This window comes from Salvia hispanica, unplaced genomic scaffold (assembly GCF_023119035.1).
Source record: "Salvia hispanica cultivar TCC Black 2014 unplaced genomic scaffold, UniMelb_Shisp_WGS_1.0 HiC_scaffold_40, whole genome shotgun sequence".
Classification (NCBI taxonomy): Eukaryota; Viridiplantae; Streptophyta; class Magnoliopsida; order Lamiales; family Lamiaceae; genus Salvia; species Salvia hispanica.
Genome location: NW_025952135.1, coordinates 19,376 through 46,739, shown reverse-complemented (window position 1 = coordinate 46,739; position 27,364 = coordinate 19,376). Strand labels below are relative to the sequence as shown.

General features: G+C 40.2%; 3 protein-coding genes across 4 annotated transcripts; 2 read left to right on the top strand and 1 right to left on the bottom strand.

Annotated features, from left to right (window-relative positions):
* Window positions 1-125: 125 nt before the first annotated feature.
* On the top strand, window positions 126-2,657 carry LOC125199148 (DNA polymerase zeta processivity subunit). The gene is made up of 5 exons (XM_048097278.1): window positions 126-314; window positions 404-484; window positions 557-669; window positions 786-975; window positions 2,262-2,657. Exons 1-5 carry the CDS (start codon window positions 284-286, stop codon window positions 2,453-2,455), a joined length of 609 nt encoding a protein of 202 aa, XP_047953235.1. The 5' UTR covers window positions 126-283; the 3' UTR covers window positions 2,456-2,657.
* A 13,814-nt stretch (window positions 2,658-16,471) lies between these two features.
* LOC125199149 lies at window positions 16,472-17,934 on the top strand. Its single transcript, XM_048097279.1, has one exon. The coding sequence runs from the start codon at window positions 16,730-16,732 to the stop codon at window positions 17,282-17,284; it is 555 nt and encodes a 184-aa protein (XP_047953236.1). The 5' UTR covers window positions 16,472-16,729; the 3' UTR covers window positions 17,285-17,934.
* A 5,493-nt stretch (window positions 17,935-23,427) lies between these two features.
* Window positions 23,428-25,385, bottom strand: LOC125199150 (protein IQ-DOMAIN 6-like). Of its 2 annotated transcripts, none has more exons than XM_048097280.1 (5): window positions 25,219-25,385; window positions 24,785-24,994; window positions 24,450-24,677; window positions 24,268-24,381; window positions 23,428-24,145 (listed from the first exon to the last, which is right to left on the bottom strand). In XM_048097280.1, exons 1-5 carry the CDS (start codon window positions 25,282-25,284, stop codon window positions 23,558-23,560), a joined length of 1,206 nt encoding a protein of 401 aa, XP_047953237.1. In that variant the 5' UTR covers window positions 25,285-25,385; the 3' UTR covers window positions 23,428-23,557. The 2 variants fall into 2 exon arrangements, with proteins under 2 accessions (XP_047953237.1, XP_047953238.1); XM_048097281.1 differs by having other exon boundaries at window positions 23,428-24,130.
* Between the last annotated feature and the right edge of the window lie 1,979 nt (window positions 25,386-27,364).

Below are 27,364 nucleotides of genomic sequence, written 5' to 3'. Positions count from 1 at the left end.
TTAGTCCATCCTCCTATTTGTCTCTATTTAATCCAGCCCAATATATAAATAAAGATTTTGTAGCCCAAATGCAAGAGAGAAGTTGTCACATTCTTCAATCACAGCGATCCGGTACCGTCGTCATCTCTGCCCGCGGTGTTCCGTCTTGATTCTTTTAGAATTAACTTAGCCCCCTTCATCTTTGCTAATTTCTTAAAAATAATGGTATTTTTGTGAATCCTAGAAACAAAACTCTCATTTTCCAATTTTCAGCAGCAAAGGGGAAAGGGGATGAGCATTCCAAATGGAGGCCAGAGATAACCAAACCCCACAAGGTCTGCTTTAAATGATTTCTTCTTTCTATTTTAAGCAACCCACTATTTCTTCGAGGATGTATATGTATAAAAAAATCGACAAATTGCAGGCGAAATAGCTCGAATTCTAGTTGAATTCCTCGAGGTTGCCATTACTTCAATCGTTTTCCTCAAAGGAGTCTATCCAACTGGTAAAAAATAATAAATCTGGAGCAAAGACCCAATTTTGTTTAATGTGATCTCAAAAAATAAAACAAATTTAGGGGCTTTTGAGCGGCGGCGGTACATGAATTTAGTAGTCCACAAAGCCAAGCATCCTCAGCTATATGATTATATTCACGTCGCTGTTAATGGCCTCCTTCCTTTCCTCACGAAGGTGTGTGGTTGTTTTTCAGTTTCAATTATCAATTTGCATCTTAAGTTGCTACGTTTAATCGATTTTCTTTTGATTTGAGAACATGTATAAATAATTTATTCCTGCGTATGAACTAGGATATAATTGATCGAGTAGCTGTGGTTTTCCTGGATGATGATGCTTTGCCGATTGAGAGATTTGTATTCAAGCTTAATGTTAATCAGTCATATAGTTCAAAGGTGCAGCAAGCTGATCTGGAGTTCTCTCTTAGGTCATTCTTGATTAAACTACCTCTTTCGGAACCTCTAACCAAGGTTCTGCCACCGAGTAAGTATGACTCTTTGTGTAGCTTTTTCTTAATTCTGTTACCGAGTGCATTAGATATTCTGGAATTGTAAGTAGCATGCTGATGTTGCCTCATTAGTAGTTGTTTGATGCTGCCTTAGGTTAGAAACTTATTCTGATATAATCTTATTAGTATATTTTGATGATGCCTTGAGGTTACAAACTTGATCTAGTGTGGCTGGAATTAAGCAGCATGCTGATATTGCCTCATTACTAATTCTTTGATGCTGCCTTAAGGTTAAAAACTTATTCTGATATCGTCTCATTTTTTATCATGCCTGACGTTACAAACTTGAGGGTGAGGCATTGTGCGGTCTTTTATCCCTGCTTTTATGGCTATGTCTCGAGAAGACAACTATTCTGGTCACAAGAAGAGTGTGCTTCTCAAACTTTAACTTAGGTGTTTTTGTTAAAATTTAAGGTGAAGAATTTCAAATAGGATACTACCTCCGTCCACATAAAATAGTCAAAGTTGTAAATGGCACGGGTTTTAATGCTCAATTGGTAAAGTGAGAGAGAGGGAGGTAAAATGTGGTGGAAGTAATATTAGTGGATTGTGGGGTCCACATTTAGAATGATGTGTAAGGTTAGTTTTGATTTAAAACTTTCTATTTTTAGAATTAATCTAAATTTGGTGGACGGCCCAAAATGATAAACTGGTCTATTGGTATATTGTTTGTGGGCAGAGGTAGTATTTTAAAAGGTTTAAAGATCAATGACTGATCCAATTCTTTTACTTGAATAGAGGGCAATGGGTAACAACATCATCATGTATCTTGAAATATATATATATATATATATATATATAGGTTTGTGTTAAAATGACAACCACCCTTAAAATGACAACGTGACAACGCTTATACAACAATATTATAAACGCTACACAGCAATATCCAACACGTTAGACAGCAATCTATAGATTGCTGTCTAATGTGTTGGATATTGCTGTTCAAGAAAAATTGCTGTTTAAAGACCACAAAATTGCTGCCCGTCTTTTTTGGTTTTTTTTTTTTTTGCCACGTGGCAGCTTATTATTCGTCCACGTGTACAAATGATTGGCTAGAAATGGTGGTATGGTGTTATTTTAAGGGGTGGTGGCACCCTAACATGCCCCTATATATATATATATATATATATATATATGCTCATGAGGATTTAGCATTCTGTTTCATTTGGGAAGTTGGTGATGCAAATTTCTAGATTGATCTAATATGATAAATGATCTTTGTGGAATGGGAGTGAGTTGTTTAGTTTGTTTGGTTTATCAGATTGCAGGTGGGAAATCACTGCTTACTTCCGCGGTCTGCCTCAATCTAGCACCAGCAAAGATGTAGAGACGTGGATCCCATCAGATGCGAAACAGTGGCAGCAACCACCAGTGATCACCCCAATTAAGTCCATGAGCAGTGAACCTCTTGGTGTGCAAGTTTACGCAGAAGACCCTAATCCGTCTGTGTCATAGGCTTGGTAGGTCAGAGTGGCTGTGGCTGTGGCTGGAGCTTGACCATGACTCCACATGGAGTGGTTCAGCGAATTATGGTCTCGTGTAAATGTGCGTAACGCGATAGTTTGATATCACTCTATTGTGTGTATATTGACTTGGTATGCCTCAAGGTTTCTAGCATCTAAATTAATAGTGATCGAAGTGAGCTTTTTGTGGATAACATTAACACTTCGTTTCGTGGAAAATTTGCAGAATTTTAACACGCATCAAGAGTTTGGAAGCTAGAAGGCTATGAGTTTGTCTTTAATTATTAGAAGACTTATCTTGAAATAGTACTAAGTTGAGTCAAAACATACCGGTGAACCACTGGGCGATCGTAGAGATGAACTTAGTGGACTAATGGACCGGTGAGTGTCGAGTGTCTCCAATCTTGCACCTCACCATTTTTATAAATTTTTTCAAGTCTTTTAGCTATCAAAACAACAAAATAAACATTTTAAATCTTTTGGTGTCCTGCTGCTAAGTTCACCGTGCTGACTCCTGGTTTGATTCCGATCTTTGTATTTTCACTATCAAAACTTCATAAACACTTTATGATACCAAAGTATCGAAATGAAGATTAAAGCACTTGTAATTCATGCAAAGTACACTCAAAATGACTTAATTCTACCTGTTAAAATTATACAGATTCTGTATTTTTATCAACTGGTGAATCTATATGAATAAATAGGTACATTTGTACCCCATATTTTTATTTTTCTATTACTAATATAAGAAAGGAGTGATAGTGTTGTGCTGCGTTACAAATGCAGATATAGAATAACTAATATTTATTAGATAAAGAGAAAAGGAGAGAAAAAGGAATCGGGAATGCAGATATAGAATAACTAATATTTATTAGAAAAAGAGAAAAGGAGAGAACAAGGAATCGGGACATAGAATTGTGAAGAAGATGAATTGCCAATAATTAATAATATGATTGATATTTATTAGAATAATTAATAAAGCAATAATTTGTTAATAGGGTGTCACACCCAACCCGATCTGACATAACTACTTATAGTAAATAAATTTAAGATTTAAACAAATAATGCACATGTCAAGTAAATAAAACACGCATACAGTATTATGTAATTTCAAAAACCAACATTTAACAAGTATATATTTCAAAGTATTATTTCAAAACATTCTAAATCGTAGTGAGATCCTCTCACCACTCTACAGTACTATACATTTATCTATATGCAAAAATGATGAGGAGGAGAAGGTTGCCAAAAATGCGTTAGCCGCCGAACCCGATATCATGTGCAGTTCTTACGACCCATGTCAATCAAAAACTTCACTGATATGTTATTCCTGAAAAATATTAGTGGTTTATATGAGCCACAACTCAGTGTATATAAACCTTATCTTTAATTCCACATACAAATGTCAAACACATTCATTCACCAACATATATCACCGGAAGTAATAAATATCATAAACAATTTAATATTCATATGCATATGTCTCTCCGTTCTTTTCATTATTTTGTGACAGATCAAGCCTTGTATCTGCCCGGGATTTCATTGCATACGACCTGCAGGTCCCTTTTTATTATCTGACCTTTCCACGAAGGCCCCTCTTTGATTTGACCTTTTCACGAAGGCCCCTCTTTGCATATTGACCTTTCCACGAAGGCCCCTCTTTGCATATTGACCTTTCCATGAAGGCCCCTCTTTGCATATTGACCTTTCTATGAAGGCCCCTCTTTGATTTGACCTTTCCACGAAGGTCCCTCTTTGCATATTTTCTTTGACCCGTAGGTCCATTATCATTGTATATGCCTGAAGTGCACTGTTTTGGTGTGTCTTGTAAGGAATATCAAGCTTCCTAGGCCCAACGAATCCACTAGATCACAGGGTCTAGGAACTCACGGAATGTTGGAAGATCTCGGTCGTCGGACACACAGAATACCTCTTCAAAACCCTCAACCACATATACTAAAATTAGCACAGGGAAGTAGGGATCGATCCCACAGAGATGAATGCGCAAGTAAACATGTTCAAAGACTCGGGACTAATTTTGGGTTGGCTGCTGCCACGCAATTTGGGTTGAGGAAATTAACTAGACTTGGTAATTGAAATATGTTATTCTAACAACTGGATCTAAGAACTACTTCCTGAATTAACCTAGACCTGGGAAAACAACTGACGGTGGGGACCATTTACTGAAAGGTAAAATACGGATGAAGAGCTGGAAAACAACTAACTAAAGTACTAACTAACAACGACATCATCTTCTCCAACAAATGGCGTGAAACTTCCAGTAAAACAGAGCGAGAACGTAATTGAAACGAAACAACAGAATTTAAAGCGACAAAATCGAAGAACAATTAAAACTAAAGCAGATCTACGGCTACTAGACGAAGTAAAGTAAAAAGAAAGCAGAAAGTTCAAAATTCATGCAAACTCGGTTTTCCCTGTTCAGATCCACACTTCGGATGCTAAATCCACTCCGGATCCAAGCATCTGAAACAAACTCCGTCCAAAATTATACCCATAACTACAGATCCACCGATCAACCACAGATCAACAGCAACAGCACAGATTCACAACCTATTTCCCAGATCAAGCACAGAAACATCCAAACAGAGAATAACATTCAACTTTTGAAATAAACCTCAAAAACATAGAATCAACGTAAATCAAATCAAAAGAAACACCATCATGACGTAAACTAAATGCATAGATATGAAGGTGCTGGCAGCGGAAGCGCATGCAAAATATAAATCACATAATTTTCAGATCTATTTAGCAGATTATTTAGACAAAACCTATTCGCGTAATTATCACATGTATCATGCTCATAACTTGAATTAATCATGCTTTAAGAATATTGAAACCTAAAACATGCTTTTCTACGGAGCAGAAAAATACCTAATTAATTCTCCAAAGAATTGAAGATGGCTAGCTTCTTCTCCACGTGATGCTTTGAGTACTAAACCACAAATCTTCTCTCTGGTTCCCGAACTGTATCCCAATATCAGTGTGGGCTGATCTTACTAGAATACTAGGACTTAAATAAAGAAGACAGAAGAAATCCTTTTTGGAATAGGAGAAGATTTCGAAAATCTCCTCAGCTTAGGAGAGGAATTTCGAAAATTACACTAATCTGAATTGTGTTATTTCTGTCTCCTTTGTTCTCCTATTTATATTAAGTTCCTTTTGGGCCCAGACAGGGATCTATGGAAGGCTTTGGATATGGGCTCATCCAATTTACTTTTCACTAATTAAATTGAACCCACAATTTAATATAAGTTATAATTGGAATATTACGAGCAGCCACTACAGAAGTAATATTGAACCCTCCCCATCCAAATCCGAAATTATAAGTAATCCGGGTTTCCGTTTAACTTTCATTTCCCGTGCTTAAGATTAAAATGTCCATTAATTAATTAATGTCTGCTATTGACTTAATTAATTAACTTCTTATTAATTCCAAGAGTGGACTTAGCATGAAACGCTTATTTATTATTCATAGAGTAATCACACTCCAACTAGCTAGGTTCCGAATAATAAAACCTCGTTTCGCGCTCCTCTTGAGGACATTATCAAATGAGACTCAGCTCGTGCACGATTCAATATAATAGCAATCCTAGCACCGCTAGGTATCGATCACCACTACCCAATATATCGGATAATTGGGTTACGAAAAACCCGCACCATTTGATAAGTCAAAGTAATGCATAATCAATACCGTATGCTCAATGCTAACCTACATTGATTAAGAAATAAATATTTATCAAGACCTCACCTTTCAGTTCAGTAGATAGCCTAAGGCAAGTCTTGCTGTTAGATCCGTTCAGTGCTATACCACACCAATGTCATCTTATTTCAGGTAAGGCTTAGAAATATGCGGACCGACATTGCAACCTTTCTCGATGGATAGTCCAATTCCATCTAGGTTGTGAAATTCATATTTTTCTTTGTTTAGAACTGACCGTATTACCTTAAAGTGGACGACGCCCACAACCGGTCTACTAAAACAAAGACTTAGACTTCGTTAAGTTAACTTATACATTTAAACATGCATTAACATCCATTAAATGTAAAACATAACAACATTATGACAAAAATAATCTGTTTTATTTATTGGAAAATAAAATAAGAGTTTTACAGTATTCAATCACTCGAAACGTGATTTCTAGTATACAAACTCTAACAAGATAAACGATAAGTAGCAAACAACCAATCGACTTCGAAAACGTTGAAGTTCGATTGAATAACAGTGCAAAAACTGAATGTAAACTGATCGTATCTTCGCCCTTCGTGAGGACGGTGTTACCACTAACTTTCTCCGAAGATGAAACCCCTAACTACCCCAGAATCCCCCTTTTACCAAGTGTGTGTGTGAGTGTGTGAGCTGAGAGAAAAAATCATGTATCTTTCGTGTGCTGCATGCTCCTCTTTATATAGGCGTGAAAGTGGGTCCAACAGGGTGTTAATAGTCTTCGTTACCCTCAGCTTTGGACTTCCTTCGTCTAGCCCTTTTTTTCTCTTCAATTTTGCTCACTTCCCTTCGCTTTCCTTCGCCGGTCCACTGCCTCCAGCTCTTCCTGGACCTAGCGATTCCTTCACACACCTGGCTTAAAACTTGTGTTAGACCCAGTAAAAAGGTGATTTTTCACCACATAACTAATGCATGAAATTAGCCTTATCAAACTGCTCACACTTAAACCATACTTGTCCTCAAGTATAAAGACAAGAAAAAAAAAAGAATAAGACGAATTTCAACGCATGGTTATCCCCTGACCGACTCTCTAGACTCTAACTTAACACATACTCCTGGACCTAGACATAAACTGACGCACAAATAACAAACACTTAAATAAATAAAAACACATAAACACATATGCATGAACTAGCTTCAACTTTTAGGCAACCGTCCCCACAAGATTAAGGTCAATCCAACAGGCTGCACTTCTCTAAATTGGCCCCTTTCCTTCTTCTACCTAATCAATCTGTCAGTTCGTCAAGATAGCCCTTTACTTCCCCAATTGTTGGATTCACTCGATCACTCATTCCTCACCAGGGATGTTAGGACCGATTCTCTCATAAGTTATTGCCATACCACTGAAGCGTCGGGTTATGAGAGTTTTCTCCTTTCTACACTTCGTTCCCCCCCCTTTTTTTTACTGGGTCAGGTTACTATTGCTTCCTGCCCTTAGACATTTTTCCCCTGGACTTCGTCCAGCTTATACCTCCTCTTTTTTTCATTCATTTTTTTTTCTTTTTTTCCTCTCTGGACTTTGTCCAGCTTATTCCTCCATTTTTCTTTTTTTTTTTTTTATTATTTTTTTCTTTTCTGGACTTCGTCCAGCTTATAACTCCTTTACCTGGACTTCGTCCAGCTTATACCTTCATAACCCAATTCCCCTATTTTTCTCTTGCATGACTCTTCTCCCTAAGCATTCAGTGGCGGCCCCATTTACATGTGTTAGCTCAAAATTGTTTATGCTTATAACTCGCTCTTATAGTGGGGCTTCACAACTAAGTCAGCTAAGGCATCTTCTGTCGTTCTTACTTCATCCAGATTGACCTCGGCTTATTAAGGAAAAGACTTCTAAGTTGAAATACATCCCATCTTCAATTACTCTCACTAAGGAGATCATGCCGTATTATATTCACCAGCTCATGCGACACAAACAAAAAACCTAGACTTAACGACTCTTAACATGCTGAACAAATACACACATTGACTCCCCTCCCCCTTCCCACTTCACTCAAGCTTGTCCCCAAGCCATCGTCGTGAAGGGGGAAACAGGGTAGTCACACAACAAACAATTTATCCTAATAAAACTTCTCACACTTAGACAGAGCATCGGGCTAAGTGGGAAAAACGCAAAACAGAAAACACAAACTTCTCACACTTAGACCAAGCATTGGGCTAAGTGGGAGAAGGCAAACACATATAGCAATTATTAACAAAGACACAGACAATAACAAAGACATTAAAAAAAAAAAATTAACGGAATGCAGAAAATAAAAGTTACTTGGTCATGGGGTGATTCACTTCTGGGTCTGGCTCCCTCGAGAGCCAGACTGGGGTGGGATTCCGGGTTGGGTCATCTTCACTTTCTTTTTCGCCGGCAGCTCCGGCTCTTCCTCTTTCTCTGGCTGATCAGAAACTGGTTTCTTTAACATCAGGGACTTTGATTTGGATGGGATTAACACTGGCTTAGACGCGGATGGGGTGACCACTTGCTTGAGCTTGTGTGGGGGTTGCTGGAGGGAAGAACTGTCTTGGCCGGGCTACTTGACCTCGCTGCCTGGACCCAGGAAGCACCTTCGACTGGGTCAAGGGGAGTGTCTTTTCCAACCATTTCAACATTTTCATTATCAGCTCCACAGCCTCCGTCATCCGCTCATTCTGGTTGGAGGACTTCACTGCCAAGTCTGCAATGTTCCCCCGCAGTGTCTTCACCTCTTCACGGTTCCCGCTCAATTCTTTCCTTATCCCTCCGAGCTCTCTCACTATCTCCTTTCTCAACACTTGTATTTCCTTCCTCACCTCCTGCACATCCTTTCTCAACTCCTCGACCTCTTCACTAGGCACAGCCTCCGTCTCCGTTTTCACCTTGTCTCCTACCTCGTAGAAGAAAGTCTCTTTGCCGTGAGCTTGGAGAAACCCTTTGTTGAAAAAGTATTCAACACTGAAAGTCTCCGGGGGCTCGCACATCACGACCAAAGGAGCGGTTTTGGCTATCTTCATGTCAATATTCCGCTGGAGGTAGGCGCCGAGGAGGTGGCAGGTATACATATGTCGAGCAGGGTTGCTTGTCATTTGATGACATGCTTGAGCCAGCCAGTACCCTAGATGCACCTTCACGCCTCTTGCCATGAACCATGTGGGGACGGTAGGTCGGGGATTGGCCCATTAGATTGTGGGGGATAAACTTGGAATCGGAGGATGCGGTCTTCAATTTTGAGGCCTTGGGTGGTGGTTTGAACGCCCCCTTGGAGTGGGTGACCGCTCCCATCTTTTCCCGCACTTTAAATCCCGGCGTGTTCTTGAGGGAACCTTCATTCCGATACCTTTGTTTTTTAGCCTTAGTAAACAACCCCCCCCTAATGCCCCCAATGCTCATTTCATGTTCTTGTTGAAAAGCCGAATGTGATGGAGTCCGCGTCGAGTCAAGTGTTCTTTTGTCGGAACGTTGAGAAAACTCCCCAGCTAAGTCATGGGCCCTTGCAGGGTGCTTCAATAACCACTCAAAACGATAGCGTAGATACACGGGAAAATTTCATCCCTTAAAAATCTTAAGTTCTCTGGGCTATCTTTTTGCCAAACTTAGCCATCTTCCCGCAAATTTTCTTTTCGCCGTGGTCGTTTTCGATCGTCGGGCCCAGCTCCGTTCCCCCTTTGGCCACCCCCGGGGGCCCTCAAACTCCCGTCGGGCCGTTCGGTATCCTCCGAAAAGGGTTGGCTTGTTCCCCGGTGGGGGAACTTGGTCAGGGGGGAAAGGGGGGCCTCCCTCCTTGACGGGGGGCTTTCCCGACCGCTTGGCTGCGTCGCCCGGGCCTTCCTTTTCCCGCCCCCTTTTTCCGGCCGGGCGGCGATCCTCTGCCTCCAAAATTGTCCCCGGGCGGGAACTCCCCTTTCTAATAGACCAAGTCATCTCTTTTTTGGGGCTCCTCCCGCCTTTTCCCTTTTTCCTCTTTCGTCCCGGGGTCGCTTCTTCTTGGTCATCCACCGGTCCCCAATGGGTTTTCCCCTTTCCCCGCGGGCTCCAACCCCCATGTATCAAAGGGTTTTTCTCTTCAAAGCTTTTTGGGTTTAAACATCGTTGGGGATTCCAGGGGAAAAAGCAAAAAAATAAATCCACATAAGAACTATTTAGGTGATTATGTGGGTCGATTCAAAATTTATGCTTGAATATGAGGGACATATTTTTAAATTTAAACAATAATTTAATTTTAAATTATGTGGTTGAATTTTCAACAATGATTCTCCAAAGAATCGAAGTGGCTTCATTCCACGGTAGATCTTGAAGCTTGATTGTGAATGCAAGACCAAAAATCTTTAACCTATGACCCAATTATAGATCTAAATTCCTTGTGGGAGGAATCTCTTAGAAATTATAAGAATCTTGAAGAAGAAGACAAGAAAGCCAAGTGTGGGGGTTTAAAAGGGTTTGTGATAAATAGTGTCTCCTCCTTACATTCTTATTTATGAGTTTATGAGGGGCCCGGGTTAGATCAGGGGGCTTGTTTGGGCCCCCCCCTTTGACCCTTTACTAATTAAATTAAAACCCCATAATTTAATATAACCAAAATATTTCTGCCACTATAGAAAAATTTTGACCCCCCCATCCAATCCGCGATTACAAGCAACCGGAACCCTTTTAATATATTTTTTCCCCGTTCTAAGACTTTCTATATCCATTAATTAATTTGTAGTCCTATGATTTAAATTAATTAATATCTTTATTTCCAAGAGTTTGTCAAAATAGATGTATATTAAAAATATATTTTTCCTTTTTCTATTTATTCTTGGATTAAACCCAAAACCCGGGCCGGGGTTTCCGAATAATAGAATTCTTAACCCCTTGGGGATATATAAACCGCGCAGAAGATTCAATGTAATAATAAACGACACCATACTAGTTATTAATTACTACTACCTAAGATATTGGGAATATCAAAAAACCCGCACCTATTGATAAGTCAAAGCCGTATGATTAAATAACGGTGTCCTATATTATTACAAAGATTGGGAAATTTTAAAACTCCAAGACATCTTTACAAGAGATGCAAAAAAGACGTGTCTATACTTTAGATCCATTCGATCATACCAAAATTGTCACTAGCTTCTCGGTAAAGACGATTTTGATGGACACCGCAACCTTTCACAGAGCCAAAGCCTATCTGGGGAAAAAGTTTTACTTCTACAAGGAGGGGGCCCCACCTAGGATGAGCCCCACGACCCAACCTTCAATGTAGAAGATTAGACGATTTTTTTTCCGCTTTTTAATTATATAATTTAATATAAAATTAAAACGGTCAATACCAAAAGTAAAATACAAAGGGAAGAAAACATTTATTATTCTCATTAAATGAAGAGTGTTTAAATATACAAGCAATTTATCAAATTAAAAAACTCAAAAATGCTTTTTAGATATATGTTCCAACACATCCCCCATCGGGGGTTCCCCCCGATATAAACAGGGGGTTCCCCCCCATTACTCGGTTGCCCCCCCTCTATCGGTGGTCGCTCCCCCAAAATCCTTTGGGGGTTTTATCCCCCCTATGGGGGTTTCCCCCCCCATCAACTCTAAAACAGGGGTTTCCTCAAAGAAACTCTACTAAAAGGGGGTTTCCCCTCAACAATCTCTTCCATAAAGGGGGTTTCCCCCGAACTTCTCTTTAACGAGGTTTCCCCAAAAAACTTCCCCGAAAAAGGCCCCCTTTTTTCACCCTCGAGTTGGTTTTCACTAATTCCGATCCACCTTCTTATCACCATCACTTAGCCCACCATCCCCGCGGGCCCCTTCGTCGCCTTCCTTGTCCGCCTGAAGCGTTTCCCTTTTTGAAACCGACCGGACCGTTTTATTCCAGGGCCCCGTTGGGGGGAACGGGGGCGGGGGCCCCAATCCGGGGCGTGTTTGGGCCCCCGGGGTGTCATCAGCCCGGGGGTGAAGGAACTTTTTCGCTTCTCGACGCTCCCATTTTTTTCACCCCCCCCAAAAACCGCGTAGCCCGACGGAACTTTGTGGCCCCAGTTGGGTCCATCACGAACTGAAAACCAAAAGGGAAAATTGGTAAATCGGTGGTTTTTATTTCTGGGGAAAGAAACAAAGTAGAGAAAGGGGGAGAAAATGCATTGTGATTGGGATTTTAAAAGAACCCAGGGCAGCCTTTTTTGGGGAAAAGCGGGTTCATGCATGGTGCAACCCTACACCCCCTAAAAATCGGCCGATTCAAATTCAAATTATCTCCCCCCTCCTTAACTTCCTTCTAGACCCCCTTCCCCAGCGATTTCCATAAACTTTATACTTAAAAAGAAATTAAGACGCCTCCTCTAGGGCAAGGATAAAAATAAACAACGGTTTTCCACAGCCCCGGGGTTCAAAAATATTTTTGGAAGATTTAAATTAAACATTTTTTTTGGATTTTCCTATGTTTAAAACGAAAATTATTTACACATTCCTTTATATTCCCGAGATCCCCGTTCAAGGTTTTATTTAAAATGTCAACCAATTTACTGACCAGAATTCATCGAGAATACCTCCTGTCGCCAGGGGGTAATAGGGGGGTGTGAGGGGACTTCCTCCACTAACCCCAACTCAATTTTCCCTTAATTTCACTCTAGAATTAACAAGAAAAAAAACCAAAAATTGAGGCACTTCCCCCGGGCTTACCGCTCCATTTCCGGGGGGCCCAAATGGATGGGACCGATCCACTTACACTTCAACTTCCCCGGGATCGCCCTTTGATTGGAAAAAAAGCACCTTCGCCCCATGGAGTTCCTTGACCCTGGATTCTTGTATGACAAAATTTGTCCTTTCCTTATACCACATAGCACTCATAAGACTCTAGTCTTAGTTCCTCCAAACCCCTTTTTAACTGGGGCTTCCTTTCCCTTCACAAGCCGGGCTTCATACCATCTCCTTGACGCCAGTACCCCTTTTGCTTATACCCCCGGGGAAGTGACACATTTTGCCAAACACCATTTTTAAGGGGCATTTCGATAGGAGTCTTGAAAGCGCTTTCAGAGGCCCATAATGCATCATCCCGCCTCTTTTTTTCCCACGGGTTAACTGCCTTTTCCAAATTGTCTTGATTCGCGATTGAAATTTCGTGCCGTTTGACCGAGGGTGGAGGGGGTTTGGGCTAATTTTACACGACACGATAACACGACACTAACCCAGAAAATTTAAAGGGTTTTGGGGCAGCTTTTCGTGTTCGTGTCCTTATCGACTCCATTAGACACAAAATTTGTCTGTTCGTAGGTTCGCTACCGTAAAAAGCGTGTTCGTGCGTGTTTTGGTTTTCCGTTAACACATAATATTTTAATATTATTATTCTTATTAACACATAATATTTTAATATTATTATTCTTATTATTTTCATTTTTCAATACTTATTTTCGTCATTAATGGGTTCGTGTCGTGTTGACCAAAACGGTTCGTGCCGTTAATGGGTTCGTGTCGTGTTCGTGTCTCGAGGGTAGCGGGTCGTGTTCGTGTTCGTGTTTGAGGTTTTCTTAACGGATCGTGTTCGTTTGTTGTTATCGCACCGTACGTTATCGGGCCGACACGATAACGACCGACACGACGCATTTGCCACCCCTATACGGCAGTTCATTGTGAGCCTCATGGTGCGATCACATGGTACCGAAGAAATCTGGAATACAAGTGGTGAAGAATGACAAGAACGAGTTGGTGCCTACTCGACTGGTCACTGGATGGAGGATGTGCATCGACTATAGGAAACTAAATGAAGCCACCAAAAAGGATCATTTTCCTTTACCATTCATTGACCAGATGCTAGAGAGGCTGGCTGGCAAACAGTATTTCTGTTTCCTGGTTATTTCCAGATTTTCGTGAACCCAGAGGACCAGGAAAAGACCACATTTACATGCCCTTTTGGAACTTATGCCTACCGAAGGATGCCATTTGGTCTATGTAATGCACCAGGGACATTCCAACGTTGTATGATGAGTATTTTTTCGGATCTACTAGAGGTGTGCATCGAGATATTCATGGATGATTTCACTGTATATGGAGGCTCATTTGACACTTGTTTAGCCAGCCTTGACCTAGTGCTGCAAAGATGTCAAGAGAAACATCTAGTTCTGAATTTTGAAAAATGTCACTTCATGGTAACTGAGGGGATTGTTTTAGGTCATGTGGTCTCTGAAAGAGGAATACAAGTGGACAAGGCAAAGGTGGAAGTGATTGCAAAGCTACCTTACCCTACAAATCAAAAGGAAGTTAGAGGATTCCTCGGTCACGCAGGGTTTTATCGAAGGTTTATCAAGGACTTTGCAAAAATTGCGCAACCACTCACTCATTTGCTGCACAACGATGTGGAGTTCGAGTTTGATGAGGGATGCAAGAGGGCATTTCAATTGCTCAAGGAGAGACTAGTGTCCGCACCAATTATCAGGGCACCGGACTGGAATCACCCTTTTGAGATAATGTGCGACGCGAGCGATTTCGCTGTGGGAGCCGTCCTAGGGCAGAAGATAGATGGGAAAAACTACGTAATTTTCTATGCGTCCAAGACACTAAATCAAGCTCAGAAGAATTACGATACTACGGAGAAGGAAATGTTGGCTGTCGTCTACTCGTTCGAAAAATTCCGCCCTTATCTTCTTGGGTCAAAGGTTATTGTTTTCACTGATCATGCAGCAATAAAGTACTTGCTAGCTAAGAAAGAATCAAAGCCAAGGCTAATTCGATGGGTCCTACTTCTACAGGAGTTTGATTGGGAAGTAAGAGACAAAAGAGGAACAGAGAATCGAGTGGCTGACCACTTGAGTAGAATTCATCAAGGAGATACGGACGAGGCTATTCCCGATGTTTTTCCCGAAGAGCATTTGTACTATATGGACGAACCACCTAGACCGATAAGCTGGGAATCTGTCTTAGTTTTAACCGGTCCAGGAGAATCTGATCGAGGAAAGCGCGTACGTAACGCAGAACCATGGTACGCAGACCTGGCAAATTACTTGGTCACGGGAGAGGTGCCAAGTTCAGAGGAAGCCTCCCGGGCCCAGAAGATGAAGCTTAAAAGCGAAGCCAAATATTACTTCTGGGATGATCCTTATCTTTGGAAGATGTGTGCAGATCAGATAATTCGACGTTGCATTCCTGAATGGGAACAAAGAGATGTACTCCATCATTGTCACTCCTTGGCGTGTGGAGGGCATTTCGGACCAAGGAGAACCGCAAGGAAAGTTCTAGACAGTGGATTCTACTGGCCTACATTGAACAAGGATGCCTTTGAATACTGTCAATGCTGCGAAAGGTGTCAACAGACAGGGGGAATCTCGAGACGAGATGAGATGCCCCAAGTGCCCATAGTGATCTGCGAAATTTTCGATGTTTGGGGGATGGATTTTATGGGCCCATTTCCGTCGTCGTACGGAAATGCTTACATATTGGTCGCTGTAGACTACGTTTCCAAATGGATAGAGGCGAAGGCTACGCCCACTTGTGAGTCTAAAGAGGTGGCCAAGTTTCTGAAGTCAAACATTTTCAGCAGATATGGAGTTCCTAGAGCGATTATCTCAGATCAAGGAACACACTTCTGCAACCGCACTATAGAAGCGCTCATGAGGAAATACGGCGTGCATCATAGATTGTCTACACCATATCACCCCCAATCGAATGGGCAAGCTGAAGTCTCTAATAGGGAGATAAAGAGTATTTTGGAAAAATCAGTTAACACCACAAGGAAGGATTGGAGTAAACGCCTTGACGATGCTTTGTGGGCGTATAGAACTGCTTACAAGACACCAATCGGGATGTCACCTTATAGGTTGGTGTTTGGGAAAATGTGTCACTTACCCGTGGAAGTGGAGCACAAGGCATACTGGGCCATTAAGGAAATGAATATGAAGTCTGTGGCATGTGAAGAAGAAAGGAAGCTGCAATTACAGGAGCTGGAGGAACTACGGCTAGAGGCATTCGATTCAGCAATGTGGTACAAGGAAAGAACGAAGCTCTGGCACGACAAGAACCTCCGGGTCAAGGAACTTCAGGTGGGGCAGAAAGTACTTCTATTTCAGTCCAGACTCAAGCTAATGCCAGGGAAGTTGAAGTCAAAGTGGGTAGGTCCATATACCATCGTTGGCCTCCGCGCACACGGAGCAGTGGAAATCCAGGGAAGTGCTCCTAACTCGGTCCCTTTTCTTGTTAATGGCCATAGATTGAAAGTCTATAGGGATAATTCTGAGCTATGCGTAGTGGAGGAAATACCACTACGTGCGCTCTCAGTTATCACTTAGCCAGACAAAGGAATATTCTCGATGAACTCCTGGGTCAAGGGAAATGTTATGTTTTTACACACTGATCCAGGGGATTCGAGAATATTCAAAGGTAATTGTACATAGTTTAATTGCTTTAGAAGACAAAGAAAATCCAAACAAAATAAAAATTCAAAAATTTCCAAAAATATTTTCGAAGACCCAAACTCAAAGGGGGTTTATGTCTCGTACTTTAACCTTGACCCAGGAGTCTGGGGTCTTCATATTTTTTTAGGTCGCGGTCAAGGGAATCAATTAGAGGAAGCTGAGGAGGCCATGCCAAGTGAAGAGGTGGAAGAGCTTAGGAAGGAGGTGCAGGAGATGAGGAAAGAAGTGCAAGACGTTAGGAAGGAAATGCAGCTGATGAGGAAGGAGATGATGAAGGAACTAGGTGGGGTACGAAAGGAACTCAATGGGAGTCGGGAGGAAGTGAAAGGTCTGAGCAGCAACGTAGCAGATTTGGCCACGAAATGTGCCAAGCAAAGTGAAAGAGTGGCGGAAGCTGTAGAGATATCTACGAGGATGTTGAAATGGCTGCATCAGACGCTTCCCTTGACCCAGTCGAAGTCGACTCCTGGGTCAAGTGGCGAGGCACAGAAGATCATCCACAGCAGTCCCTCGATCAAGCCATTCCAGCAGTTGACCACCCCGACTATTCCCGAGAAAGTTCCAAATCCACCGAGGACGAAAATGCTAATGAGGAAACCAGGACTCGATCAAGCTGCAGAAGGAAAGGAAGAGCTGGAGCAACCAGCGAAGAAGAAAGTGAAAACAAACCGCCCCAGTGTTCCACCACCGTCTGGCTCTCGCGGGAGCCAGCCCCAGAAATGAGCAATTTCCCCAGACCAAGTAAATTTTAGTTTTTGTGTTTCTTTTTCTGTGTTTTATTTCCATGCGTTGCTGTGTTTTATGCTATCTTCTCCCACTTAGCCCAATGCTTGGTCTAAGTGTGAGAAGTTCTATGTTTTCTGTTGGTTTATTCTTCTCCCACTTAGCCCGTTGCTCGGTCTAAGTGTGAGAAGTGAAATTGTTGTTTAATTCTGCATTGAATTCTCTGTTTTCCCCCCTTCACGACGATGGCTTGAGGACAAGCTTGAGTGAAGTGGGAGGGGGAGAGGAATCAATGCAGTGTTATTATGCTTTGAGGAGTTGTAGGTCTAGGATTGTATCGCATGAACTAGTGGATATAATACGGCAGATTCCCTTAGGGAGAGTAATTGAAAATAGGAGGTATTCCAACTTAGAAGCCTGATTCTTTAGTAAGCCGAACCAATCTGAATGAAGCGAGAACGATAGTAAATGCCTTTACTTGCCTAGTTGTGAAGCCCTACTCTAGAGGTGAGTTATAAGCCTGTGATAACACTTAGAGCTAACACATGTCAAAAGTCTGCCACTGAATGCTGAAGGAAAAGAGAAAAGAAAAAAATAATAAAAAAAAGGGAAAGGAGAAAATATATAATCATAAAATCTGGAGGTATAAGCTGGACGAAGTCCAGAGGAGGAAATAAAAAGAGAGAAAAAAATCAAGGAGGTATAAGCGGGACGAAGTCCAGGAAATCAAGGAGGTATAAGCTGGACGAAATCAAGGAGGTAAAGAAAAAAAAAAAAAAAAAAAAAAAAAAAAAAAAAAAAAAGGGATAGTGACGGAGGATAGAAGGAGGAATTCTCATAACCCGAGGTTTCAGTGGTTTGGCAATAACTTAAGAGAGAATCGGTCCTAACATCCCTGGTAAGGAATGAGCGATCGAGTGAATCTAACAATTGGGGAAGTAAAAGGCTATCTTGACGAGCTGACAGATTGGCTAGGTAGAGGGGAGAAAAGGGCCTATTTGGAGGAGTGCAGCCTGTTGGATTGATCTTAATCTTGTGGGGACGGTTGCCTAAAAGTTGAAACCAGTTCATGCATATGTGTTTATATGTTTTCATCCTATGTGATTATGTACTCTTTGTTTTAGTGTCTAGCTTTGCCTCAGTTGTGTCTAGGTGTAGGAGTTTTGTCTAGAGTCTGTAGAGTCGGTCAAGGGGATAACCATGCTTGAAATTCGCCTTATTCTTCTTTTCTTCTTGTCTTTATACTTGAGGACAAGTATGGTTTAAGTGTGAGCAGTTTGATAAGGCTAATTTCATGCATTGGTTATGTAGTGAAAAACATCACATTTCTGCTGGATCTAACAAGTTTTGTTAAGCCAGGTGTGTGTGTAGCGCTAGATCCAGGAGATGCTGGAGGAGGATATCTAGCGAGGAGCAGGAACGGAATCACGAGGAAAAGCTAGAGGAAGGAAGCCAAAAGCTGAGGGCAATCAAGTCAATCAATACCTCGCTGGGCCCCACCTCGAAGCTTATAAATAAAGGAGTGCGCAACAAGAATGGCAGATCGGTTACACTCCACACACAGTCACGCTCTTAGCACACACACTAGGGAAATGGGAAATTTGGGGTGGTTTTCGTTTTCGTGAATTACGTATCAGTGCACCACCGTCCCTTGAGGGCGAAGAAACAATTGTTCTCTTAATTTCTGTTTACTACTCTGTTCCGTCTCGAACTTCACTTTTGGAAGTCGAGCTTGTTGTTTTGTTGCTGAATCAGTTTATCCGTTCTGTTTACGTTTGATTTGCCTTGATGAAGTTGGATTTCGTGTTGATTATTATGACGCTTGCTATTTTGGTTTGTTTATTTGAGATGTTCTCTTGAATTTGTTGCTGAATATTTTAGGAGATTCGAGAATCGTGGTATTGAAGTTGTGTTCGGTTGGATTTTTGTTCGGATGCTTGGATCCGGAGTGGATTTAGCATCCGAAGTGTGGATCTGAACAGGGGAGGTGAAATTTGTGCATGAGATTATGGGGATTTTGTTCTGCTTGGTTTGCTTCGTCTAGTAGTGTGATTTCCGTCGTTGTTTCGTTTACCGTTAAAATTATGTTTCCAATCTACATCTGAGTTTGTTTTTCTCGATCTCTGCATTTATTTGTGTTCGTTGAAGAAGATGAAGTCATTTTCAGTTGATGCTTTAGTTAGTTAGGCTGCAGATTCGATTCTGTCCGTACTTACCTTTTTCAGAGTTTGGTCCCCACTTGTTTTAATCTCCTTGGTCTAGAGATGTTCGTAGAAGTCCCAGATCTAGTAGTTGATTTGATTTAGTTCTTATACATAATTCATTTTTTGCCTAGATCTAGCAGTTAGCATAGCATACTTTATTTCCAAATTCACTTAGTTAAATTCCTCAACCCAAAATATGCGTGGCAGCAGCCAACCCAAAAATAGTTTCCAATTCTCTACGCATGTATTTTACGAGTCCATCTCTGTGGGATCGATCCCTACTTCCCTGTGCTAGTTTAGTATCTGTGGTTGAGGGTTTTGAAGGTTTGCTTGCGTACCAACGACCAGACTTCCAGTCTTGTGAGTCTCTAGACCTTGTGATCTAGTTGATTTACTGGATCTAGGAAGTGTGTAATTAGAAATTGATAGGATACAGCAAGCAAGAAAATCAACTCTGTGTTGAGGGGGTCATACACGAGCAACCACAAAGGCACCCACCCCACCGTTATACTCGAGGCCGTCGCCGACTACCGGCTATGGATTTGGCATGCGTATTTCGGGGTCCCCGGCTCGAACAACGACGTCAACGTGCTCAACAACTCCGACCTCTTCGCTGAAGTTCTGAATGGTAAAGCACCGGCCATCAACTTCATCGCTAACAATCGCCAGTATAAAATGGGGTACTATCTTGCCGACGGCATCTATCCGAAGTGGCCAACCTTCGTGAAGACGTTCAACAGGCCTGCGGACGAAAAGCAGTCTCTTTTTGCGCAGAAGCAAGAGTCTGCTCGCAAGGATGTGGAAAGAGCGTTCGGGGTTCTCAAAGCTCGATGGAACATTATCAAAGCCACGGCTCGACAGTGGTTTATGGAGAATATGGTCGACATCATGTATACGTGCATAATCTTGCAAAACATGATTGTCGCCGACGAAGGACCTGAGGCGGGAAATTGGTTCGACCCCGAAACCCCGGGAAGCTCAACCGCAAGTAGTCCGCCTCGAACGGGAGTGCATCCGTCTTTGCAAGAGCGGTTGTCTATTCGGGCAAGGACACGTGATTCTACCGCCCACGCCCAACTCCAGGAGGATCTAATGGAGCACATTTGAGCAAAATTTGGCAACCGTTAGATGATCGTCACTAGAGAACTCCTTCTGCTTCTTTGCCTCCATCTTTTTTATTTGAGTTTAAGTGTGCAATTTGTAATTTCTATTTTTTTAATTATGTCTTTTTTATTTTTTTAGGTATTTAAATTGTAATTTTATTTTGTTTATAATGAAGTGTGTTTTTTATTAATTGAATTTGTTGGAATTAAAAATAAAAAAGATATTGAATGAATAGTTAAGAGATGGTTAAGAGATGGAGGGATGCATGTGCTGTCTCTTAGTTAAGAGATGAGCTGAAAAGTACAATGGGGCCCATGAATAGTGAAGAGATGAGACGGTTAAGAGACAGCGTTGCGGATGGCCTAAGGGCATTAGCAATGGGGATTCCTCTCCGGAGTCCATCTCAGGGCCTATCTCTATTTTCTCATGCCACGCCAGCAGGCCTATCTTAGAGCCTATCTCTCTGTAATGAAAGCCTATCTCAGAACCCATCTCATTTTCATATCAGCACTAATTTATATTTTTCACTTTTAATTGTTAGTGTTAAATAAAATGATAATATAACAAGAAATAAAGATAACTCAATAAAAAATCATTCATTAAAAAGAAAACATTCTACATTTTAAAAAAATATAGAAAAAAAACTAGAACATTGATAAAAAAATATTGTAAACATTGTGAAAAGAGAGAAGTAAAATATAGAGCGAGATAAATGTGAATAGTTGATGTGGAATGGGGTATATATAGAGGATAAAAAATGAATAAAAAAAGGAGGAGATCGGCCCAGCCGATGTATCGGCCTTGGGGAGGAGCTCATGCTGAGTGGAGAAAGGCCCTTGCTCCATAATGGAGGCCTCTCAGAGCTGATGGGGGGTGGCAGTCGCTCGGCCCTTGGGATCGAACCCATTGCTAATGCTCTAAATAGCCATTTAAATCAAGTTTGGTCAAAATCTGGTCTATCCCACAAAGTAAATAGCATATGCTAATTAAATCATGAAGTTTCAATTTATCTAGTTTATCCCATGCGTCAAATTTTAGATGGAATATTTGCATCTCTATATTAAAATACATCTTGAAATCTCAATCCAACTTTAAGATCAAGCTCGTTGTGATTAAATCTCAATCAATTTTGAAATCTCAATCCACGTCAACAAATATTCCACCTAAAATTCAACTCATGAGGTAAACTAGAAAAATTGAAACTTCATCATTTAATTAGTGGATTTTAAACTTTGTGGAATAGACCAAACTTGGTTATTTAAGTGGCTATTTTTCCGATATAAAATATAGAGGGGTGATAAAAAAAATGCTCCACTACCCAAATCCGTCTCCACTAAGTTGCGACCTTTTTTTGGCATGAAAATTGAAAAATTGTGTTAAATAAGTGAAAAAATAAATTAGAAGAGTGAATAAAGTGAAATAAAAGAGAGTAAAATAGAATAAAAAAAATAAAGCAATACATGTTTTCTTTTTATGAAAAACAAAAACAACTCAATTTAATATGGACATCACAAAAATAAATACAACTCAATTTAGTTGAAAAATACAAATATTAGTATATACTTCGTTCGTCCGCCATTAGGAGTCCCATTCATGGGCGGCACGGATTTTAAGAAATGTTAAGAAAAGTGGGTGGAAAAAAGTTAGTGAAATATAGGTCTCACTTGTATATATTAGTTTTAAATGAAATGTGAGTGGAATGAGTTAGTGGAAAGTGAGACCCTATTACCTCCTATTCGCGGACGGACTAAAATGGAAAAACGAGACTCTTATTCGAGGACGGAGGGAATAACTTGAAAACAAATCTAGATTGTATAATATTTTAATCAAAAGGCTAGATTTAAGGATAAATTTTATACGTTTAATTATTAAATTTTTTGTAGAAGCGCATTTTAGTCACCCTGATTTTCAAGTAGGCCATTAATTTTAGGATTTACATGCATACCTAAATACATTAAGATTTACTACATAACTTTAATACTATAATGTTATACTATTCAATTTTCAGAATATGTTCCATTTTTAATAATATGGTGTTACTACTATTCGATAAAATTAGTATCTGACTTTGGCCGTCTCACAACATCTGACTAAAAATTAGACCCGGACAATGGCACAAAATACTCTGATACACATTTTTATGTGTGCTAATAATCAAGTGCAAGTGTACAATATAATTATAGTAACCTAAAAAATAAATGGTTTAATTGACATTCTCCTATCCCTCAACTGACCACTGATTAGGAAAAGTGCATTTGGTGTGGATTTCGGCCTCTCCAAGCCAATGGCACTAGGCCAGGAAGATGGCCTCGTCCACGAATTCATCAACCACCACCGTCTACTCAATGAGCCACTTCAGTATGACTATGAACCTATCTGGCTCGCTCTCAAGCAATATAGGCTTGCTCATCTGGTTCTTCAAGAACCCTTCGGCCAGATCCTCACGCGCACCTGGACTGGAAACTGGAGAGTATGAATGGGGAGCGGAGCAGGCGTATGGATGAAGGAGGCGAACAATGATTTGGCCTCCAAGTATATCTTGTCTCTAAATACTTAGAGCAAGCAAGACATAGAGTAAGTTTGTCTATCTTATGTTTCACAGCACTATTCTTCAAAGATGATCAATCTAATCACATTGTATTTTCTTGATCATTAACTAAAAATTATGTCATCAAAGAAGCAATTAGATTATAAACATTTTATCCCTTACTTGCTAGAAACATCAGCCCAAGTTAAGGTATGTCATGTCTTGCTTCACACGCGCAAAACTTCCTTCATTCCAAAGAAACGCATCGCTTATGGCGGGAAGGAGGAAGTAATAAAACTTGACTAACATGATCAAAAAGCAGTCTTTCATTTCATGGCAAAACTCATTAACAATTACTCTACTATACTACACAATGCAGAAATGAATAACAAACAATCAAGCTGTTGTAAGTTCCAATCCACATTCTTTCCTCTAACCCTAGAAAACCCCCTTCTCCATTCGTGTCGGGATGCAAAGGGGTCGAGGCAGGGTGCTAGAATCAGCATTGGTGAAAGCCATGGACTTGTTGAGAAACTGAAACTCATCCATGGACTGCTGCCTCTGAGCCCCGTGCCTCCTCTGCTTCGCCTTCGTTGCCTCAGTCAAGTTCATGTAGTTCGGCCTGCTGATGCTGCTGCCCTCATCAGTCCTGTCCGAAGCAGTGTTTCCCGAGATGGGAGTTGTTGTGAAGATCGATGATGAGGTCGAGTTCTCCTCGTAGCTAGGGCTCGACGATGAGTGAGCAAAGAGTGGAGGCTTTGCTGATATCCTCTTGGTCATGTTGTTCCTCCTCACTTTCACCAAACTTGGCTCAGACAGCTTAGAGACATTGCTCTTATTGCATTCTTTGACTAACGGGGTCGAATCAGAGGTTCGATCCTCAGTGCTCGATTTCTCCATGAGCCGAGTCTCCCACGGCTTCGCCACCATCCACCTCTCCAGCCAGCTCCACCCAGAGGTGTTCTTGTCCAAGCCTTGACATTTTGGCACAGTGATGCATGAATCACAACTCTGGCTTGATTTCCACTGCAATAGATAAAAGAGAGTTAGCAAATAATGATCAATCAAATGAGTAACATTAAGCAATACCTTTTGAGCAAGAGAGTAAGCAAATAATGATCAATCAAATGAGTAACATTAAGTATTACCTTTTGAGCAAGAGAGTAAGCAAGGGCTCTCTCTCTCTTGACAGCTCCCTCTTGCCTCATTTGAATCTTGGCCTTAACCTCTTCAAGAGTCCCTCTACTATCACACCATCCATCCTAAAATCAATTCAAACACTCATAAGATTAAACCAAACATTTTCAAAACAATGCAAATAAGCCCATACCTCAGCCTCCTTCAAGACCTCATTCTCGCGGTGGCACTCGTCAAGGAGGCGCTGCACAGCCTGGCCCTCCACGGACATCCGGACACGACGGGCCCGGACCCGGGCCTGAACCCTAACAAGAGCCTGCATACACCTCAGAGTCACTGCAGCCTGCTTCCTAACCTGCCTCCCTCTGACAATTGCTTGAAGCCTCACTAATCCCTTCAATGCCCTCAAAGCCCTTCTTGCCTAAACCACAAATCATTACCATTTTTGCTCATTTCAAAAATCATTCCTCCACACTATCAATTTTTGAAGATTATTAAATTAATTATTAAGCTGATGAAAATGCTGACCAGGAATCCTCTGAAAGCGGTTTGGATTCTGATGGCGGCCCATTCTTGGCGCACGGCGCGGAAGTCCTTCGGCGGCGCTCTGACCACGGCGGCGACGGCGGCGTTGAATGATGAGGACTCGGAGGAGAAATCCGGGCCGGCATTCATTCCATCGGGCCTTTTCACACCTTTCCAGATCTTCCATTTTTTGCTCTTTCCACTAATCTTTTCCTGTTTTTTTCAAGATTGCAAAAGGTTTCATCTTTTTAGATAAATTAAAGAACTTCAACACTAACACAATTAGATAAATAAACAAGTTACAAATCTAAACAAAATGAAAAAAGGTTTCATCTTTTTCTTTTAGCAGAAAAATGGGACCATAAATGAGCAGGGAATGCATATAGAAACGTGAAAGATCGAATTTTTATTATTATAAACTGAAATTTGGAGCTTACATTGTCATCTTTATCTTGTTTTTTAATCCCTATCAAAGCTTTGACCCATTTTCCAGAAGCCCCCATTTCTTGCTGACTCCAGACCTTCAAGAATAATCTTTGAAGCAGAAGTGAGAGAGTGGTGACTGAGTGAAGAAGCAATTGATAGGCAGCAGAGGTGAAGTGAAACAGAGCTATTAACTTTTCAAATTTTTTTTGCTAGAAAAGGATACAAACATAAATAAGGGACAATGAGAGTGGTGGGGTTCCAACTGGCAATTTCAGAACACAAAACCATTATAGATAAATCATTATTTAGAAATTAATTACCAAATCCATAATAAATGCATTTGTTTTTTTGTTTTTTTAATATTTTCCTCTGTTGTGGAAAAATAGAATGACAGCTGCGTTTGAGGCATCATTATTTTTCATTCACTACAGTGAAAGTACAAATAAAACTCAAACTCCTAGTACTTGCAAAGACCCAATTAACTCGGAATTTATGAGGTGTTTTTGCCTGCTTCTTTAATGCTAAAAATAATTCTTTTTATTTTGGGTTTTCAATAAACTAAAATGTTGAGAGAAAAGTGTGTAGGGGAAAAGAGGGGCACCTCCTAAATTGTCTTTAAAAGGAGTATAAAGAATTGTGAAACATCATGAACCAAAATTATAAAAATAAAAAAAAAAGGAAAAGTATTGAATTTCAATAATTTTCACAAACTAGTTAGTTACACAGACTAAAATAGTAAAAATAGTTAGTTGAATAGTGGGGTGGGGCACGACTATGTGTGTTGTTGTAGTGTCCAATGAGTGAGAGAGAGCCGTTGGTTTTTGGCATTTCAAAATTCAAAAGGTGGGGGCCGCCCCCTTCCCGCTCCAATGTGTTGGACGAAAATGTCCTCCAAATTCATTACTCATTAGGATTATATAATTGAAATTTTCATGTTTTAATGGTGTACTTATTATAGTAGTGTGTAGTTCATACTAAATCCTTTAAATTAATTACTACGAGAATTCCCAGATTCGGACATGAAAAGGTACAAAAAGGAAATGGGATTATATAAATTAAATTTTCATGTTTTAATGGTGTACTTATTGAGTAAGTACTCCACTTATTTAAGTTATTCTTGTATGAAGGATAAATTTCTTTCACGCCTTGGATTTTAATAGATTATGTGGGGAAAAAGAGTGATGATGTATAAGTGTATAACTGACTACACATAAAATATATTTGTATAAAGTTTTGACTTCGATATTTTGCAGTCAATGGAAAGGTGTAGTATTTAAAATCTGTGGTATTTCACTATCAGAAAACTGAACTCTGATGTTAACTTTACAAGATGCCTTCAATTTTCAAAATTAATAGAGCATTGTTTTATGTTTTAACATTTTGCATAGATGTGTTAATTTAGTACCCTTTCTAGGAGATAGTATATTAAATATAAATAAGGGTCCAGCTTAATTGAGTTCAGTTTAACTAATTGCGTAACTCTATGAATTAAGTACATCTAAGCGACATAATGTGTAGGCAATAATTGATCTCGTTAATAGTTATGTCGTCGCCGGCAATAGTAAATAATTTATTATTTTTCAAGAAATCGATGAATTATTAATTAATTATGTATTTGCACACTTATGTGTAAATTATTCTGGTAAAGTTTAATTTAAATAGTAGGAGTAGTATTATGGATAGATTAGTTTCGAGTTCAATTTGATCATCAAGTAATCAAATTCGTATTCATATACTTTGGCTAAAATTAATTCTTTAATTAATTAAAAAGCTTTATAAAGCATAAGAAATAAGAATAGACGTTGGGCATCCATTTTTTCACTTTTCTAATTTCACCGTTCAAAAAGGGTCCTATTAATAAAAATATACTAACACATTTTCAAATAATACATTCTTAGATTAAATTGTAATAACAAAACATAGAATTAATTAATGAACATGTATTGGTCTAATAATAAAGTGATTAATCTTTGAAATCAAATATTTCGAATTCGAATCCTATGTGATATATATATATATACAACCTTAAATTTACGCTCATTTTACAATAGAAAAACAGAGAATTAAATTGCAAGGCACGAAGCACATATATTCAGACGCATAGAACTTGCAGTCGCTTTGTCTTTTGCCATTTAATTATTTAGATTTTAGACACTC

Excerpts from the sequence above, each read along its gene's own strand:
- LOC125199148 (XM_048097278.1), top strand. The coding sequence starts at position 284 with ATGGAGGCCAGAGATAACCAAACCCCACAAG. Across the intron at positions 315-403 it reads AGATAACCAAACCCCACAAG|GCGAAATAGCTCGAATTCTA; the intron begins GTCTGCTTTAAA and ends GACAAATTGCAG. Across the intron at positions 485-556 it reads CAAAGGAGTCTATCCAACTG|GGGCTTTTGAGCGGCGGCGG; the intron begins GTAAAAAATAAT and ends AAACAAATTTAG.
- LOC125199149 (XM_048097279.1), top strand. The coding sequence starts at position 16,730 with ATGCCAAGTGAAGAGGTGGAAGAGCTTAGGAAGGAGGTGCAGGAGATG.
- LOC125199150 (XM_048097280.1), bottom strand. The coding sequence starts at position 25,284 with ATGGGGGCTTCTGGAAAATGGGTCAAAGCTTTGATAGGGATTAAAAAA. Across the intron at positions 24,382-24,449 it reads AGGTCTTGAAGGAGGCTGAG|GATGGATGGTGTGATAGTAG; the intron begins GTATGGGCTTAT and ends AATTGATTTTAG. Across the intron at positions 24,146-24,267 it reads CTTACTCTCTTGCTCAAAAG|TGGAAATCAAGCCAGAGTTG; the intron begins GTAATACTTAAT and ends TATCTATTGCAG.